The sequence below is a fragment of the Gigantopelta aegis genome, chromosome 12, assembly GCF_016097555.1.
Source record: "Gigantopelta aegis isolate Gae_Host chromosome 12, Gae_host_genome, whole genome shotgun sequence".
Lineage (NCBI taxonomy): Eukaryota > Metazoa > Mollusca > Gastropoda > Neomphalida > Peltospiridae > Gigantopelta > Gigantopelta aegis.
In genome coordinates, this window is record NC_054710.1 from 290794 (window position 1) to 309441 (window position 18648).

The 18648-nt window shown below is 34.7% G+C and overlaps 1 protein-coding gene across 1 annotated transcript; it reads left to right on the plus strand.

Annotated features, from left to right (window-relative positions):
* Nucleotides 1-10528: 10528 nt before the first annotated feature.
* Nucleotides 10529-15449, plus strand: LOC121386527 (zinc finger protein 492-like). Its single transcript, XM_041517463.1, has 2 exons — nt 10529-11341; nt 15388-15449. Exons 1-2 carry the CDS (start codon nt 10546-10548, stop codon nt 15447-15449), a joined length of 858 nt encoding a protein of 285 aa, XP_041373397.1. The 5' UTR covers nt 10529-10545.
* Nucleotides 15450-18648: the final 3199 nt, after the last annotated feature.

Here is an 18648-nt window from a genome sequence, read left to right on the forward strand (position 1 = left end):
GTGATTACACAATTATGTATTTTGTACTGTCCGCTAAGATATGATGTTGTCCACTAGCTGTTACTAAATGTCCAAAATTTGCATTACACTTACAGCCAATGTTTCAGGACTACACTTTAAATAGTTTACACCATTATGCGGTATACACAATAATGTAAGAGACATATCAATACAGTGAAATCCCTCTAAACTAGACACAAATGGAACCAAGTAAAATGTGTGGTTTTAAGGGGAATCCAGTAAAGATGAGTTCTATTCTGTACTGATATCTAAAATGGTACCATGAAAAATATCTGGTTTACAGAGGGTCCAGTTTTGAGGAGTTTGACTGTAGTAACATGCTAGCATTAACACCGACAAAATGACATTTCTACCTATTTGCTATAATTGAAGGTGACTTAGCAGATGGTAGCATATAGTAAATATTTCTCATCATATGACCTTGTCATTCTGACCTACATGTATTATTATGCATGTTTTTGTAGATTTTTGGTATACTTTATCTACTTTGTGATAGAATGGTTAAACCCATTCAGTATATTGGTAGTTTATTGGTCAGTTTTGTGATTTTAGATGGGAAAATCTACTTAATCAAGGGTTTTACAGAATTACTTACAGTAATAAAGCAGGATGGCTGATAATGTCCATTAGGATTTGAGGGGTGTCCGCGCGTTTATCACACAATACCCTGTGATCGTTTTAGTGTGTCTAGACAGTCTGGGGACCGTCTAAATATACACCTGCCAATCAGGAACCACAGGTACAGGCCACGGAAAGAAAATACCAATTAACCAAGAAAACACTGATTATTATTTCAGTATGTGGGTTAATTTATGTACAAAACATAATACAGTTATTTCAACACTTTGACAATGGTGGTTTATTTTGTATTGAAAAATTATAAATATACTTGTTGTTGGCTTACTACGATGGATATTATTACAAAACATTGCGATGCATTCGCCAAAATCAGGTATGTTTTGTTTCTTCAGTTCTTGAGGTGACACGTTAGGTATTACTTAACCACCAGCTCTCCAGAGGGCGTATTCACTGGGATGGAACAAAATGGCTGCACCCGTTATATATAATAGCCGTCACATTTAATCGTTTTATTAATTAACTATACCATTATACTTGTTGATATTAAGAAATAATGTGCATTATATATCGTTGACTATGCATACCAGGCCAAATGCCTTAATTGTCCCTTCCTTGAGTTGTAGAATATTATATTGTAGGTAGGTAAATCAATGTTGTTTTTACATGGGTAACCAATTGGTTAATTTGCAGTTGTTTGTCACAGATAAATGTAAAAATAGCAAAATATTGCACAACACTGATACTGCACCTATGATATTTTGTTTTTAGAATGTTGATTCTCTCCTTGTTTCTTCTTTGAGGAAAATGCGATAGGGAAAAGCAAACATTTTTTTTTTTAATGACTGAGACATAATATATGAATCCTGGGGGTTTCTCCCTCACCATCAATGTTTTATGTCCCCCACCCCTCCTTTGTGGAATCTGTAACCTGTCCCTGAATAATATCAGTCTAAGCTAGAGTGTTCTTTTTGATAATATTCTGCTTATTGTTATGGGTTGTTAAGTACAATTAGTTGCTAATTAATGTATGGTGATCTGAATAATCACCAGAACAAAAATTAGTCTTTGTATTTTTTTCTTTTTTATGAAGAAAGGAAATATTTCAACATAAATCAAGATGTCTTGGATCTGATTGAGCATAAATTGTAGGCCAACACATATTACTGTAGCTGAATGATCTAATGCTGATATCATTATGTTAGTGTGCTAAATTACAGGTCCAGAATTTGGTTTGTTAATTATAGCTATTTGTTTCACAAAAGATTTTCTTATAGTGTTAAATGTTAACTTTATAATAAAATAAAGTTAAAACTAGACTCAAAAATCTTTTACAAAGTTGTAGTCAGAATCTCAGATAACAGAAGATGACATTATGCATGTTATCATTTTCAGTTAAATTATGTAATAGGTGTTACTCAAGAATATTCTCACTATCATTTCTCTAGAAACTTTATTTATTAAGGAAGGCATAGCCAGTAGCAATGTTACACAACGAACATGTGTTGTATTTCCTTGTGGTGACAGAGAGCAAAATGTGTGCCCATGTGGTACTGGTTGACAACATGTATGTTTAATGTCATGAGTGGACTCAAAAATAATCAAACTAAAGCTCTGTGGCGGTAATAAAAATAGGTTAAATATATATGTACCTATATGTAACAACAGAACATGAATATCAATATCTGTTCTTATATGATAAAATGAGATAAATACATATATTCCACAGGTTTTTTTTTTTTTTACAAGATCCTAGTATGCTCAAAACCATTGTTTAACCATACTAATAGTAATACATGTAAATAGATTTTTCTATATTTTTAAGTATATACATTTTTTTATCCATTATGTTCAGTCAAACAAACTTTTCAGTACATGTATTTTATGCATGATAATTTTTGTACAGTTTTTGTATTCATATACCACAGCATTTTATTTAAATTTAGGACTAGCTCTAGCACTTGTCAAATACAAATTTTAAAAACAATTGGCAATTTTCATTTGGCATTATAAGTATAGAAGCATCACGAGGGGTATATGGCATTGTATGTAAAAGAGCACACAGGGTACATAAAAAGCCATATACCCGAGAGATGCTTCTACAACGAATTTATCTTGCCGACATGTTAAACCATATATAGCTAAATAATCAAAATAACGCCAGACAATAACTGTTAACAATTTAGTAACGGAGCCGTACCACACGGACGCGAACGAAACCACTTGCCAGTGACGAAAAATAGTTCCATCGATAAGCAAGTTTTTAACTTCAAATGTTTGTAATACGAAATTGTCTGAAAAAGATATTAATAAAAAAACAAAAAAAAAACAACTTTATTTATGTATAATCTAATTATTGCTTTAGCATTAACTGGGGAGGCTGGAAACTGTTGGAAATTACAGATGGGGTATAAGAGAATTTGGCTTCGCCCACAGGGATATAAGGGATTTGTCAACCGGCAAACAACCAATGAAATTAAAGAATTTTACATGAAGGCGAGATAAAATATAATATATATATAATATCCTCTTAAAATTGACTGGAAAAAATATTTTTAAAAACCCGAAACAAATGCCTCCGAAAAGGCTCAGATTGCATCTACAGGGGGAGACCCTCCTAATATCCCCACTCGGCACGCCTTTGGCGTGCGTAATGCTAAGAAAATTTCTGGCTACTCCCCTGTATTTTGTTTCTGTACTTAGGGCTGATATTCAGTTCTTTTATAATATTGTTAACTTTAGCAAGCATTAAAGACTTTTCTCTTTTTTTTCTTTTTTTTTTCTTTTGTATTTGTTTTAACTTTATGTTTCAGCTAAAAACTATGTACATGTATTTAAAATAAAATTTCTACCTAATTTTGAGGAAACCGATCAGGTAACCCACGGGTTACGCAAATATAATTCATGTAACCGAACAATTGGTTACCTAGGTAAAAACCATGTGAACCGACTTCCGGTTCCCTCAGATTTCGAAATATTGTCCCGTGTTCAGCAATATTATGTGAGTCATGTACATGTCAGGTACCCCTGTCTTCACCTCACAGATAATAAATAATAATAATAATAGTACTACTACTACTACAATCTAATTAAAATTAGCTCCACTATTACATGTGGATCTAACACCAGCCAGTTGGAGCTCATGTCCACCAATCAAAACCTTACTTGCAGAATCCTGCCAGTGATTTAAAAATAATTTGAAAACATTCCGAATTATCCTGAGGGTATACGACATGTTTCGTGTGAATTATGAATGCCTTAAAACGTGTTCTATTTTATAAAATGAATAATTTGTAATGTAAAACTGAAGACTGATTTTGTTGGGTTTTTTTTTTATATAAATAAATAAATAAATAATTTTTAATGTAAAATTGAAGACTGATAACCCACCTCGTACGTATTGGTATGGTTCACTGTACTGCGGCCACTAAAATAGACTCGCCCGATATTTTTAGAATTTGTATGCTCCCAAATAACGTTATACAAGGCGAAGTGTGATCTGTCAATATTTAAATTATTATTTACAGACAAAATATTACCTGGACATTGGGGACTATGCAGTGTTGTTAGTTTTAAATCACTGGCAGGATTCTGCAAGTAAGGTTTTGATTGGTGGACATGAGCTCCAACTGGCTGGTGTTAGTTCCACATGTAATAGTGGAGCTAATTTTAATTAGATTGCTACTACTACTACTAATAAAATGTATCAATATGTTACTTGTAAAGCCTAGGTATTGTTCTGTATGTTACTTCTTCAGTGTTTTTTTTTTTTTTTTCTGTTTCTTTTATTGTTGCTGACGAGTTTGGGTATCTTTTATTAATTTTTTTTTTTTTTTAGGGGGGGGGGGGGGGGGGGGGTTGTGGTTGATAGATCAATTGCTCTAGCTCGATTCCGCTTATATGTTAAAGTCGTAATACTATCACATACCACTGACCTGTTTAATCACCCAACAATTTATTACTAGAACATCTATATATATATATATACATTTGATTTGTCCCGAGAAGTATTTTATTCAAAGAACTTTATCCCGCTTGATAGTGATAAAAAAAAAACGAGGTATGGCCAACAACCCCACTAACAACAACAACAGTAACAACAACACCGCCACAAAAAAACCCCACACAATTGATTTGGAAACATGTAGGGTATTGTATTTTGAGTCCGGTGACGCAGTGTCAAGAATTGTTTGTCAAACTGCCGTCGTCAGAATGTAAGGCTGTTCTTGGCGAATTTTATATTTGCATTATAAACATTTTATGGAGTAACAATCCCGACAGGTTCGGTCTTTATGTGTACATCTACTAGACAAGTAATTTATTTCAAGTCGTACACTGATTATCTAACCACCTGACTAATACAGTTTTAGATTACTAAGTCCATTTTCCACACTGTCAAATTCATTATTGTGGCCACATGACCAATTACAGATATTAGAATCTTACTATGTCATATTAGTATTCAAAATATCAAATTAGTATTCACTCGGTCATATTAGTACTATGTCATACTAGTATTCACTATGTCATATTAGTATTCACTATGGTATATTAGTACTCACTGAGTCGTATTAGTATTCAATATATAATATTAGTATTCACTATGTCATATTAGTATTCTAGTATTCACTATATCATATTAGTATTCACTATGTCATATTAGTACTATGTGATACTAGTATTCACTATGTTATATTAGTATTCACTGTCATATTAGTATTCACTATGTCAGTGGTTCTTCACTATGTCATATTAGTATTCACAATATATTAGTATTCACTATGTCATATTAGTATTCAATATGCCATATTAATGCTCACCATGTCATATTAGTATTCACTATGTCACATTAGTACTCACTGAGTCATACTAGTATTCAATATGTCATATTAGTATTCAATATGTCATATTAATACTCACTGTCATATAGTATTCACTATGTCACATTAGTACTCACGAGTCATATTAGTATTAACTGTCATATTAGTATTCACTATGTCATATTAGTATTCACTATATCATATTAGTATTCAGTATGTCATATTAGTTTGAAGGGGGATCATGTGTGTGTGTGTGTGTATGTGTTTGTATACATGCATACATGTATGTTTGTAAGCCCTTTGACGTATTCCTCTTTCCATTAAGCGAACCAGGACTGATATATCCAATAGCCAATTATTGGTTCGTTAAACAAAACAAATTTCAATTTAACGCGATATTATTACCGGGTAATTGCAATCTGCATATCAACTCTCCGGAATAGTCCGAACAAGAGGTCGGAATAGCTTTCGGATATCAGTTTTCGTTTGGTAACCAGTTTATTTTCTGGTATGTTTCTACAACATATTTTGTGTAATGCTGTATGATGTTCCGTTATAAACTACAAACTGAACACCTACATATAGTGCTATTGAAGTAAGTGACTACATACACTGTGCATGTTCACTATTGTTGTGCAAGAACGTTTATGTTGGTAACGGCCATTGCAGCAAAAGAAAGAATATAATAAACTGAGCGGAACATAGAACCGGACTGTTTCTCAGTTAAAATGGGTTTCATAATAATAATAATAATAATAATTTCGATATCTAATACACTGTTTTGATGGGTTTGTTTATTTATTTATTTATTATTGTTGTTGTTATTTTAATATTAACTGCTCAATGAGGAAACTAACTCTTTTTTTCTGGGTTTTTGTTGGGTTTTTTTTTTTCGGGGGTGGGGGTGTAAGCTTAATTCAGCAATATTGTGCGAGTAATGTACATGTCCTGTACCACTGTCTTCACCTCATAGATAATAATAATAATAATAATAATAACCTCTTTTTTAATATTTTGTTTATTGTTGCTAGCAGGCTTGGTTTTTGTCTGGTTTGTTTGGGGGTTTTCGGGGGTTTTTTTTTTTTTGGGGGGGGGGGGGGAGGGGTAGGGGTCGATAGGTCAATTGCTCTAGCTCAATTCCGCTTATATGTTACTATCACAGACCATTGACCTGTTTAATCACCCAACAGTATATTACCAGAACATACATGTATACATTTGATTTGTCCCTAGAAGTAGAAGTATTTTATTCTTGAAAACAACTTTATCCCACTTGTTACTGATGATAATAATAATAATAAAAACGGGCTATGGGCAACAACCCCCCCCCCCCACCCACACCCCCCCCCCACACACACACACACACACACACACACACACACACACACAAACAACAACACCACCACAAAAAACTTATTGATTTGGAAACATAGGTTATTGTATTTTGAGTCACGTGACGCAATGTCAAACCTTGTTTGACAAACTACCGTAAAGAGAATGCAAGGCCGTTCTTGTAGAATGGGGTAAAACGGAAGCAAAAAATACACTAATGAAAAGGTTATTTAAAAGTCAATTAAAACGTTCTCAGGTCAGCTCATTTTATGTTTGCATTATAAACATTTTGTAGACTGACAATCCTGACAGGTTCGGTCTTTACATGTACATCTACTAGTCGAGTAATTTGTTTTAAGTTTTACAATGATTATCTAACCACATGACTAGTACAGCTTTAGATTACCACGTCCACTTCCAACCCCTGTCAAATTCATTATTGTGACAAATTCGCTACAACCCCATGACCAATAATGCAATTACATATATTAGTATTCACTATGTCATATTAGTATTCACTATGTCAGAGGGCTTAGGAATATTCACATTTTAAAAGGTGTACAAGTCCGGTCTTAAAATTGTACCTAGGGGTGGGATGTACCCCAGTGGTAAAGTGCTAACTTGCTGTGCAGTCGTTCTGGGATCGATCCGTCGGTTGTCCTATTGGGCTATTTCTCGTTCCAGCCAATGTATCACGACTGGTACATCAAGTATCGTAGTATGTGCTTTTCTGTCCATGGGAAGGTGCATATAAAATGTCCCTTGCTTCTAATTGAAAAATGTAGCAGGTTTCCTCTGATGACTATAGGGGCGGAATTTAGCTCAATCTGTTGAGTGCTCGCTTGAGGTACTTGCATCAAAGGATCGAAACACCTTGGTGGATCCATTCAGCTGATTGTTTTTTTTTCTTGTTCCAACCAGTGCACCACAACTGAACAAAGGTATGTGTTTACCTGTCTGTGGGAAAGTACATATAAGAGATCTCTTGCTGCATTAGGAAAAATGTTACGGGTTTCCTGTACAAGTCAGAATTACCAAATGTATGACATCCTGTAGCCGATGATAAATTAATCAATGTTATCCAGTGGTGTCATTAAAGAAAACAAACTTCTTCGGATGACTATATGTAAGAATTACCAAATGTTTGACATGTAATAGGCAATGATTAATTAATCAATGATTAATTAATCAATGTAGCCTAGTGGTGTCGTTAAACACAACAAACTTCTTCTTTTTCTTTAAATTGTACCTAAACAACAAAAAATTGATTGTAAATTAGATTTATATTTGCCAAAGTCAATAAAATTGTTATGTTCGCTGGATAGCAGAATATTTATTTTACACTAAATATAGAAAAGAATGTTTGCATGTTAAAATATAACGAAATATGACCAAGGTTGATACAAGTCCCGGTTTTATGGACTTCTCATGGCAGAGTTAAAAATAATAAATAATAATAACATCACCAAAATGGCAATGCTATGGAATTCCCTTCATCGTTCAGTCAAATCGTTTTTAATGGTACAGGAGCATGTTTGGTATTCCGAACGAATGTTATCACCACTATATATCACCATCCCTTTAACTTTGTCTAGTTCATCCATCCTGGTTCCTTCTAGCTTAGTTAACATTTTAAAGTACTAACATCTCCTTTAAATTTAGACTGCATATATACTTTGAAACAATTCTTAGTTTGCTTACATTAGTGAAGAAATTTTAGGACAGTAATTATTAAATTTCAGGGATAATTTTCTTCAGCACCATGTTCCGATGTATTGAACGCAATTCTGTGATGTTAAATGCTAGTAGAGCTACCTAATCAATTTTCAAAATTGACAGCAAGTGTTGCTAACCAACGTTTTGAAAACAAAGGTCACCTGCATTCCATTGAAGCAAAGGAATGAAGGAAATATTTTGTTTAACGACGTGCTCAACACATTTTAATTACAGTTATATGGTTACGGATCACACAGATATAGAGAGAGGAAACCTGTTGTCACCACTTGATGACCTATTCTTTTCGATTAGCAGCAAGGGATCTTTTATATGCACCATCCCAAAGACAGGATAACACATACCACAACTTTTGATATACCAGCTGTGGTGCACTGGCTGAAGCAAGAAATAGCCTGCTGATGGGGATTGATCCCAAACCGACCGCGCATCAAGCGAACGCTTTACCACTGGCGTACGTTTTTTCCCGCATTCCATTGACGTTTTAAGTGAATTTATAAGCCTTAATATGAATGCATGGTTTACTGGTAAGTGCAGGATCACAAAAACCACAAGTCCAGTGCCCTATTTAGGGCCGTAGCGAGGAAAATATTTTGCAGTCATTTCAGGGAGATAATACTTAAAACGTCAAATTAAATAACCACTAACTGCCACCCTGGTATTCTGGCCTCGATTGTCATGGAAAATAGCAAATAGATGTATCTGGTTGAGTATGGTTCGGATGTAGCTATTCAGATATGTCCTAGCTGTTAGTTCATATACTGTCTCTTGTATGTTTCTGTTCAGGAGACTGGAGGTCCTGACACGTTAATACCTTCTGTTACCAGCTTTGTACCCTGCTGTAGCAGACTTGATTGCTGTACTTTTAGGTTGATTACTGTTCAGACTGGAGGTCCTCACACGTTAATAGCTTCTGTCATCAGCTATGTTGTCCTTTGCAGGTTGATTGCTGTTCAGAAGACTGGAGGTCCTGACACATTAATAGCTTCTGTTATCAGCTATGTTGTCCTTTGTAGGCTGATTGCTGTTCAGACTATTGGAGGCTCTCACAACTTAATACTGTAATACCTTCTGTCATCAGCTGTGGTAAGCTGAATGGACCACAAGTCCACCATGCCGCAAATGCCAGTGCACCAGATTTAGTTTCTGTTCTATTTATTGTTTTCTATTTTAGTGGCTGATGTCTGCACCCCACATCTGCGGAGATGCGTCAGACGTGTATGGATTTCTAGTTTGAGAGAAGCTCACCAGGAAACTTTACATTCTGACCACCAGGAAACTTTACATTCTGACCACCAGGGAACTATACATTCTGATCACCAGTAAACTATACATTCTGGCCACCAGTAAACTATACATTCTGATCGTCAGGAAACTATACATTCTGACCACCAGTAAACTATACATTCTGACCACCAGTAAACTATACATTTTGATTACCAGAAAACTATACATTCTGATCACCAGGAAATTGTACATTCTGATCTATACTGGTAAAAAAGTAAGACGGGAGTGCAAAACGTGAACTGAAAACCTCCATCTAAAAATCAGTATGTCATTAGCTGCTGTTACAACTACAAAATGTGAAGTCTGCTCAAAGTTTTGTAGAAGTAAATCTGATTTAGAAATGCACATGCGCGTCCATACTGGAGAGAGACCTTTCAAATGCGGAATGTGTTTAAAGAATTTCTCTTCCAAAAATAACATTAAAACACATATGAATATTCACACAAAACAATTTGGTGAGAAACTTCTCAAATGTCATATATGCCCCAAATGTTTTACAACAACTGCAGACTTGAAACGCCATTTTGCGATTCATTTTGGTGAAAAACCTTTCAAATGTGATATGTGCACAAAATGTTTTACAGAACGTTCCAGTTTGAAAGCTCACAAAATGCTTCATACTGGTGAGAAACCTTTTAAATGTGATATGTGCACAACATATTTTACACATATTCTAAGTTTAAAAATTCATAAAATGCTTCATACTGGTGAGAAACCTTTCAAATGTGATGTGTGCACAAAATGTTTTGCAGGTAAAAGAACCTTAAAAAACCACATGTTTATCCATTCTGGAGAGAGACCGTTCAAATGCGGAATGTGTTTAAAGGATTTCTCTTCCAAACGTAACATTAAAACACATATGAATATTCACACTGGTGTAAAACAATTTGGATGCGATATCTGTACAAAATCCTTTGCTCTCAGTTGCAGGTTAAAGCGACATTTGTTGATTCATACTGGTGAGAAACCTCTCAAATGTCGCATATGCCCCAAATGTTTTACAACAACTGCAGACTTGAAACACCATTTTGCGATTCATTTTGGTGAAAAACCTTTCAAATGTGATATGTGCAAAAAATGTTTTACAGAAAGTTCCAATTTGAAAACTCACAAAATGCTTCATACTGGTGAGAAACCTTTTAAATGTGATATGTGCACCAATTGTTTTACACAAAGTTCTAGTTTGAAAACTCACAAAATGCTTCATACTGGTGAGAAACCTTTTAAATGTGATATGTGCACATCATGTTTTACACATATTAACAGTTTAAAAACTCATAAAATGCTTCATACTGGTGAGAAACCTTTCAAATGTGATATGTGCACAAAATGTTTTACACAAAGTTCCAGTTTGAAATATCACAAAATGCTTCATACTGATGAGAAAGCTTTTAAATGTAATGTGTGCAAAAAATGTTTTACAGGCAAAAGAACCTTAAAAAACCACATGTTTATTCATACTGGTGAGAAACCTTTCAAATGTGATATGTGCACAAAATGTTTTACACGAAGTTCCAGTTTGAAATATCACAAAATGTTTCATACTGGTGAGAAACCTTTTAAATGTATTGTGTGCAAAAAATGTTTTGCAGACAAAACAATCTTAAAAAAACACATGTTTATTCATACTGGTGAGAAACCTTTCAAATGTGATGTGTGCAAAAAATGTTTTACAGAAAGTTCCAGTTTGAAATATCACAAAATGCTTCATACTGGTGAGAAACCTTTTAAATGTATTGTGTGCAAAAAATGTTTTGCAGGCAAAAAAACCTTAAAAAGACACATGTTTATTCATACTGGTGAGAAACCTTTCAAATGTGATATGTGCACAAAATGTTTTACAGAAAGTTCCAGTTTGAAAACTCACAAAATTCTTCATAACGGTAAAAAGCCATTCAAATGTGAAATGTGCCCCAAACGTTTTACAACAACTGCAGTCTTGAAACGACATATTATGATTCATTCTGTTGAAAAACCTTTCAAATGTGATATGTGCACAAAATGTTTTAGAGAAAGTTCCAGTTTGAAAACTCACAAAATTGTTCATACTGGTGAGAAACCTTTTAAATGTTATATGTGCACAAAATGTTTTACACAAAGTTCCAGTTTGAAAGCTCACTTAATTCTTCATACTGATGAGAAACCTTTCATTTGTGGAGTGTGTGCAAAATGTTTTATAAACAAAACAGTCTTAAAACGCCATATATTGATTCATACTGGTGAGAAACCATTCAAATGTGAAATTCCTCAAAATGTTTTACATAGAATTCCACCTTGAGACTACATAACATGCTTGTGGGCATCATGTGGAAGATGCTGAACATTTATTGTGTCATCACCCTCTATTCAGAGTGCATCGAAATACCAATTTACAGAAATATCTACATGTTAATCATAACATTTTATTATTTGGCGATCTACACTCAACTAATCGGGAAAATATAGACATTTTAAAATCCGTTCATGACTGTTTTGTTAGCACTGTTTCATTTCTCTACCTGTCTTATTTCACGTAGTCTCAGTTCTACTGGTGTCCCGCTAGATGAAGACAAACAAAGCTGGCCATTGCGTTACTAGTTGACCTAGATAATGTATATAAGCGAGCTATAGCGATGTGGTGGACCTTTTATGTACCAAACATCTGAATCATCTATTTTATATGCTTAAATAATAAAAATATTCCAGGGACTACAGCTTTAAATGGTAAAAAAAAGCCAAAACAACAACAATAGGAGTGCAAAGTAATATTTATTCAAAGACACTCAGTACAGTTTAAAGCTATTTCATGTTGAATATTTTGGTTGTTTAGACACTTGATCAAAATCGTAACATAATCTTATGGTGTTGACCATTACCGTGTTAACAAACTTTGACATGTTTCGTGTGTCGTGGGTTTCACAAGCGTGTTGGCCCCAGCGCTTATCATTTTGTAATCCTGTTCGATAACCCAGTGGTGTATTTATTTTGTATTGTGTCAGTGGGCTATGTCCACGGATTAGTGGTTTGATGTATGTTTATTTTTATAACATGTAATTGTGCGTGGTAAAGGAAGGGACAATTAAAGCAGTTGGCCTGGTATGCTTAGCCAACGATATATAATGCACAGAATTGCTTAATATCAACAAGTGTAATCGTATAGTTAATTAATAAAATGGTTAAATGTGACAGATATTATATATAACAGGTGCAGCCATTTTGTACCATCGCAGTGAATACTCCCTCTGGCAAGCTAGTGGTTTCGTCAATCCATTTCGTTCTATTGATGCAAATTGAAATATATTTAGTTAAATAGTTTATTATACTATTAAGTCATTCATTTTGTTTTACAAGTTAGGTTGGTGAAAGCGAAGCGCCTAGTCGTAAATTAGTGTTTATTTACACTGTGCATAGAGGAGTTGGACGAAGCTGACGTCACTTCGCCCCAAGCTATACCACTGAACGTAAAAAAAACATAAAGAAAATGGCTGCCCCCAGTTAGAAGGAATAATCTGTTTTTTTTATTAACTCAAAATTTTTTTCATTTGTTAATGTCAGTATGTGTTGGTGATCCGGGTATGCATCTTTCCAAGACATAAGGCTCTTGTTTGAGTTGACTCTCCCTTTAAGTAATATATAAATTAATGCGGCATTCCCTGGAATATTTTTTTTATTATTTAAGCATATAGAACAGAAAATCCAAATACGTTTGGTGCATATATGACGCCGCGCTTCGCATTGGTTTCACTACGCTGGCTTATCTAGGTCAAAAACAAGGCAGTATTTCGAAAGTGGGACACTTTTGACGGGCTCCTACCGATCTCGGTTTTCATTGGCTTATCACAAGTGTGGAATTCCCCAACAAGAGATCACGTGAGATTTCGCAATTTTTGAACAAATTTAATTGTTTTGATTGAGGGGTCGTCTCATATCTCCAAAACATATTTATATCCATAGAGATATGATACAACCATGGTATGTGATATCGTGTTTGTGGGATGGTACATATAAACGATTCCTTGCTAAAAACAAATGTAGCGGGCTTCCAAGGTGCGTGTGCAGAGATTTCAGCGGGGTTGGGGTTATAGACTGTTTTGAGCGAAGTTATATGAGGCCATGCTCCCCCAGTAAATACAATTCAATTTTTTTTAAAGCTTGGGGAAGTAAGGATTTCGACATCCAATACCCTCCCCCTGCACATGCACCTGATTCGTCTCTAAGATTATGTCAAAATTACCAAATGTTAGACATCCAACAGCAGATGGAAGAAAGGATAGGATATGTTTTATTTAACGACTCACTCAACACATTTTATTTACGGTTGTATGGCGTCGGATGATTATTTAATCAATTTGCTCTAACTTTGATGTCGTTAAACACCCCCACCCCTAACTTTACCCTTTGCAAACGAAAGAATATTTATTTGAATTTGTCGATTTTAAGAAGTGAAAACGTTCATTGTCTACTTTAGTATATTTTATTAAAATTATATATATATATATATATATATATATATATATATATATATATATATATATATATATATATATATATATATATATAGACAGACAGACACATGATTAATGTGTTACTAGTATACAAACTAAACTAACACTTTATAAAATATTAATTCTGAAATAGGAAGGTAGTTGTCGATAATACGTTGTCAAGATCAAACTGGTTTTAACGAAAGACTTGTACCGTATCCTCAACTGAACGTTCTTCGTACAGCGCAAGATTTCTCTCTTAATTTTTGGAGACGAACCCTACAATTTGAAATGGCAAACGCACGCGCTAACTGAAACTGACAACAGGCTGTCGTTTGTTCTTTGCCGAGCTATGGCGGCACAGGCGACTAATCAAGTGTATACTTTTGACGATCTCCGTTCATGGCAAACACGCGAGTTTTTTAAAAGTGCATTTGAGCTTGTATTTCATATTTCTACATGATGTTATAATATGGTAACCAGAGAATGTAACTTTAATATCGTTGACAATGTGTATTTCGTCGAGCTCTGAGATTGGGGTAGACTACTATAACATTTGCATTATACGATGACACGTTTTTTTTTATTATATTATATTATATTATTTTTATATTCTATTTTCAGCACCTTTATTTGTTGGTTACTGAATAAATGGAATCCTACCCAGCATCGTTGTTGTCCTCCTTCCTGATTAGAGGGATTTAACCAAAATGATACATTTGCATGCATCACGAATGATTTGCCCTCTGCAAATTTAAATGTGGTACCTTCAACTAAAATATCACAAGTAGGCCTACCGGATCTTGTATCACCACATTTACCGAATGATTTGCCCTCTGTAAATTTAAATGTGGTACCTTCAACTAAAATATCACAAGTAGGCCTACCGGATCTTGTATCACCACATTTACTGACTGATTTGTGCGAGTTGGAACTAAATACAGAGGTACATAATGTGTTTAAGGTTCTTAGGCTGTCCAGTGCATTTTATAATAATATGTTTGGATAGGCAACTTTTCATTTTATAAGTTTGCTGTAATAAGCATTCGAGACTGGACAATGGGCAGTGTTGTTAGGAATATATGTAGTTACAAGGATAAGTGTTTCCTTTTTGTTCCTAGATCTATTAGTACTAATTCTTTATTCTTCCACAGAAAGACGAGCGGCTCTTTCAAAACCGTTAAATGAGACCACTGGGATATCCCTGTCTCTGTAAAAACATTTAATTCTGATAATATTTTAGTTCTTCTGCCAGGGTCGGTAACAATAGTGCATATACGTATTGACATATTGTATGGGATATTTAGTTTAGTATGTCTTGGGTGGCAAGAGTTTAACTGAAGATACTGGCATATTTTATTGTATGGACAGAGAAGGATCTGCACATAGAATATATCATGTTTGATGAAAGAATGGGAGGAAACAACTTTTATTCTGCAATTCTTCAATTCTGCCAGAACTTGTGGGCACATTTTACTCACGTCTTCCCGTCAGTGAACTTGGACATACAGGACCTATTTCACCCAATGTGAAAAGTGTGGCCAATGACGAAGAGCTAAAATGGTGCTTTTGTGACCAGGTGGAATCGGGCAAGATGATTGGATGTGACAACCAAAATTGTCCATTACAAAGGTTTCATTATTTGTGTGGGTATAAGCTGTGCACCAAAGGGGAAATGGTACTGTCCAGACTGTAGGAAACTTCCTGAGTTTCAGTCCAAACGTGGCAAAACAATTACAGCAATATCAAATTGATTCATTGATGCAGTACAATAAGTGAATTGCTTAAATAGGTTATTACTGTGGATCTAACACCTGAAACACCTGTAGTATTCAAAGGAAAAAAAACTACACGTTTGCCTTTCATTATTTATTTGTACATCAGCTAAAACTGCATTTATGGAAACACAGCCTAATGTGTATCAGATGATGAATTTAACACTTCTAGTATTATGTACATGTACAGTATGAAATCATCTTAACATTAACCATACACCCAAACATGCAAGCTCTGGTTTATGTTTTACTTCCACGTCCCATGACAGAATTGACACTGATTACTAATGCAAAATAGTAAAATGTGGTTTTAAACTTGTGTAAATAGTGATCCAACATAAAAACCTCTTCACAATTTTATATGGGTACAAGATCATGTACTGGTCATTAAACAGCAAAAGGTTTTCAAACATTTTATCATAGAATATTGAGGTGCAATTTATATACAAGCAGAATAAGTCAAACATATTGTAAGTAACTTAAGTTTATCACTGTACAAATCAGTTACATACTGTCAGACTATGTACATAAATGATATGCAGGACTGAAAAAAAAGTGATCTCAAAACAACAGCTATTTGTTTTTGTAAAATAAAACTTTATGAGCATGTTTTTTTTTCATCTGTGACACATCACAAGGTATATGTATGTAAGATGAATGATATTAAAATGACTTTAATCAATTGACAATAATACAAGTTTGTAAAATAAACATGTTCTGTGACACATTGTAAGGTACTGTATTATTATTAGGCTCAGAATACATGTATCTTTATTACGGTGCCCACTTTGTTTTTACCCCAAAATTATGTAATGTACATCGTATACTATTTACATGTGTGTTTCTTTCCTCAACTTAACTTTCCATTTATAAATACACCCTTACATTTACTGTTATCACTTGCATTGTGTTTACATGTACATGTATATATGAGAGGGACTTAAATGTATGCCCAACTGATGTGTTTGTTAAGCAATAAAAGATGTTTTCAATGTAATCTTATTTTTTTTGTAAATGTACATTAACATTAGGTTTAACCAAAATATTGCTTGTTTCCTATTACATGTTCCAAACAGATATGACACCATAAAGGGAGGGGCAGAATTTAGCTGAGTTGGCTGAGTGCTCACTTAAGGTGCTTGCGTTGCAGGATCGAACCACCTTAGTGGATCCGTTCAACTGATTGTTTTTTTCTCGTTCCAACCAGTGCACCACAACTTGACAAAGGCAGTGGTATGTGCTTTCCCTGTCTATGCGAAAGTGCATACAAAAGATCCCTTGCTGCATTAAGGAAATGTAGCGTTTTTCCTCTATTGACTATGAGCCGATGATCAACAATCAATGTGCTCTAGAGATGTCAAAGAAAACCAACTTTACCATAAAGGGAAATACTTCCGTGCACTAATATATTGTGATTTCTGCCTCAAACAAGGCAATTTGTGGGAAATGAGTTTGCATTGTGACACAGGGAAAGTCAGTATTGCTAAATCACTTGCCATTTCAGTGGATATATGTACATTCATTTGCCTTGCATGACAAAAATTCTAATGGTAAAGGTCCATTTAGAATGGAGTATTTTTGCCGCACCGTGCCTATTGCTCTTTCGACATGAATCCCGCCATGTGCTATCTTCCTGGTGGTTTCAATATCTACTGGTGCCAGTTGATTTTTCCCTCTTGTAAATGCAGGTATTTTTACTTCTGCCATCATAGCCCTAACAGTAGCCTGGATGTCAAATACTCTATCCGCCAGTACCAAGTCGCCTGGTAAAATATTATTTAAAAACCCATCATGTTCTGTTATATATTTATCACTTACTACCACCCCATGCTTTGGAAATGTAGGACACAGTCCCTTGAGGTGTTATACCTATGAGGAATTTAACGGTGTTATGGTGCTTATAAGAAGACCATGTTTCAGCTCTGGCTTTAAGATTACTTGGCCTGTCAATAAACACCTCAAAGCAGTCAATGATTACAACACATTTTGTACCAAAATATTTTCTAAACTGAACTGGCATTGTTTTACGTAGGTTTTCTCGTGATGGCCAAATAATAAGAGGCTTCATTCGTACAAACATTACATCAATGGCATCAATCAACACCCTTGATACAGTCGAAAGGGAAACATTAAATTCATATGCTAAAAATGAGGCAGTGACATTCAACCTTAATCTCATTAAAGTTAATATCAACATCTCAAATTGTTAAGTGACTTCTTGTTGGGAAGAAATGGTTCCAAATACACAAACAATGTCAATAAAATTTGAAATGTTGGAAATCCTGTATAATGCAACACTTTCTCAGGCTTACCCTCAAAAAAGCTCTTATCATACTTATGTACAGTATTCTGAACTTGTAAAGTAAGTTCACGGTTTTTAGTTCTTAAAGTTTGTAATTCATCCATCATGGATGCCATCAACTGTCCCGTAACATCAGTTTGTACCTCCTTGCCATCTTCTAAGGGTGGTTCCTCTGTGGTGTCTGGAGGTGGTAATGCCTCTGCTACTGTAACTTCTGATTCCACCTTTTTTGGGGATCTGTTCTGTCGGCGTTTGAAGCGGGTAACAGCTGGTGATACGGCTGACTTTTCATCTTTTGGTTTATGACTAACCATGTTGACAGATGGAATCCAGTCAGG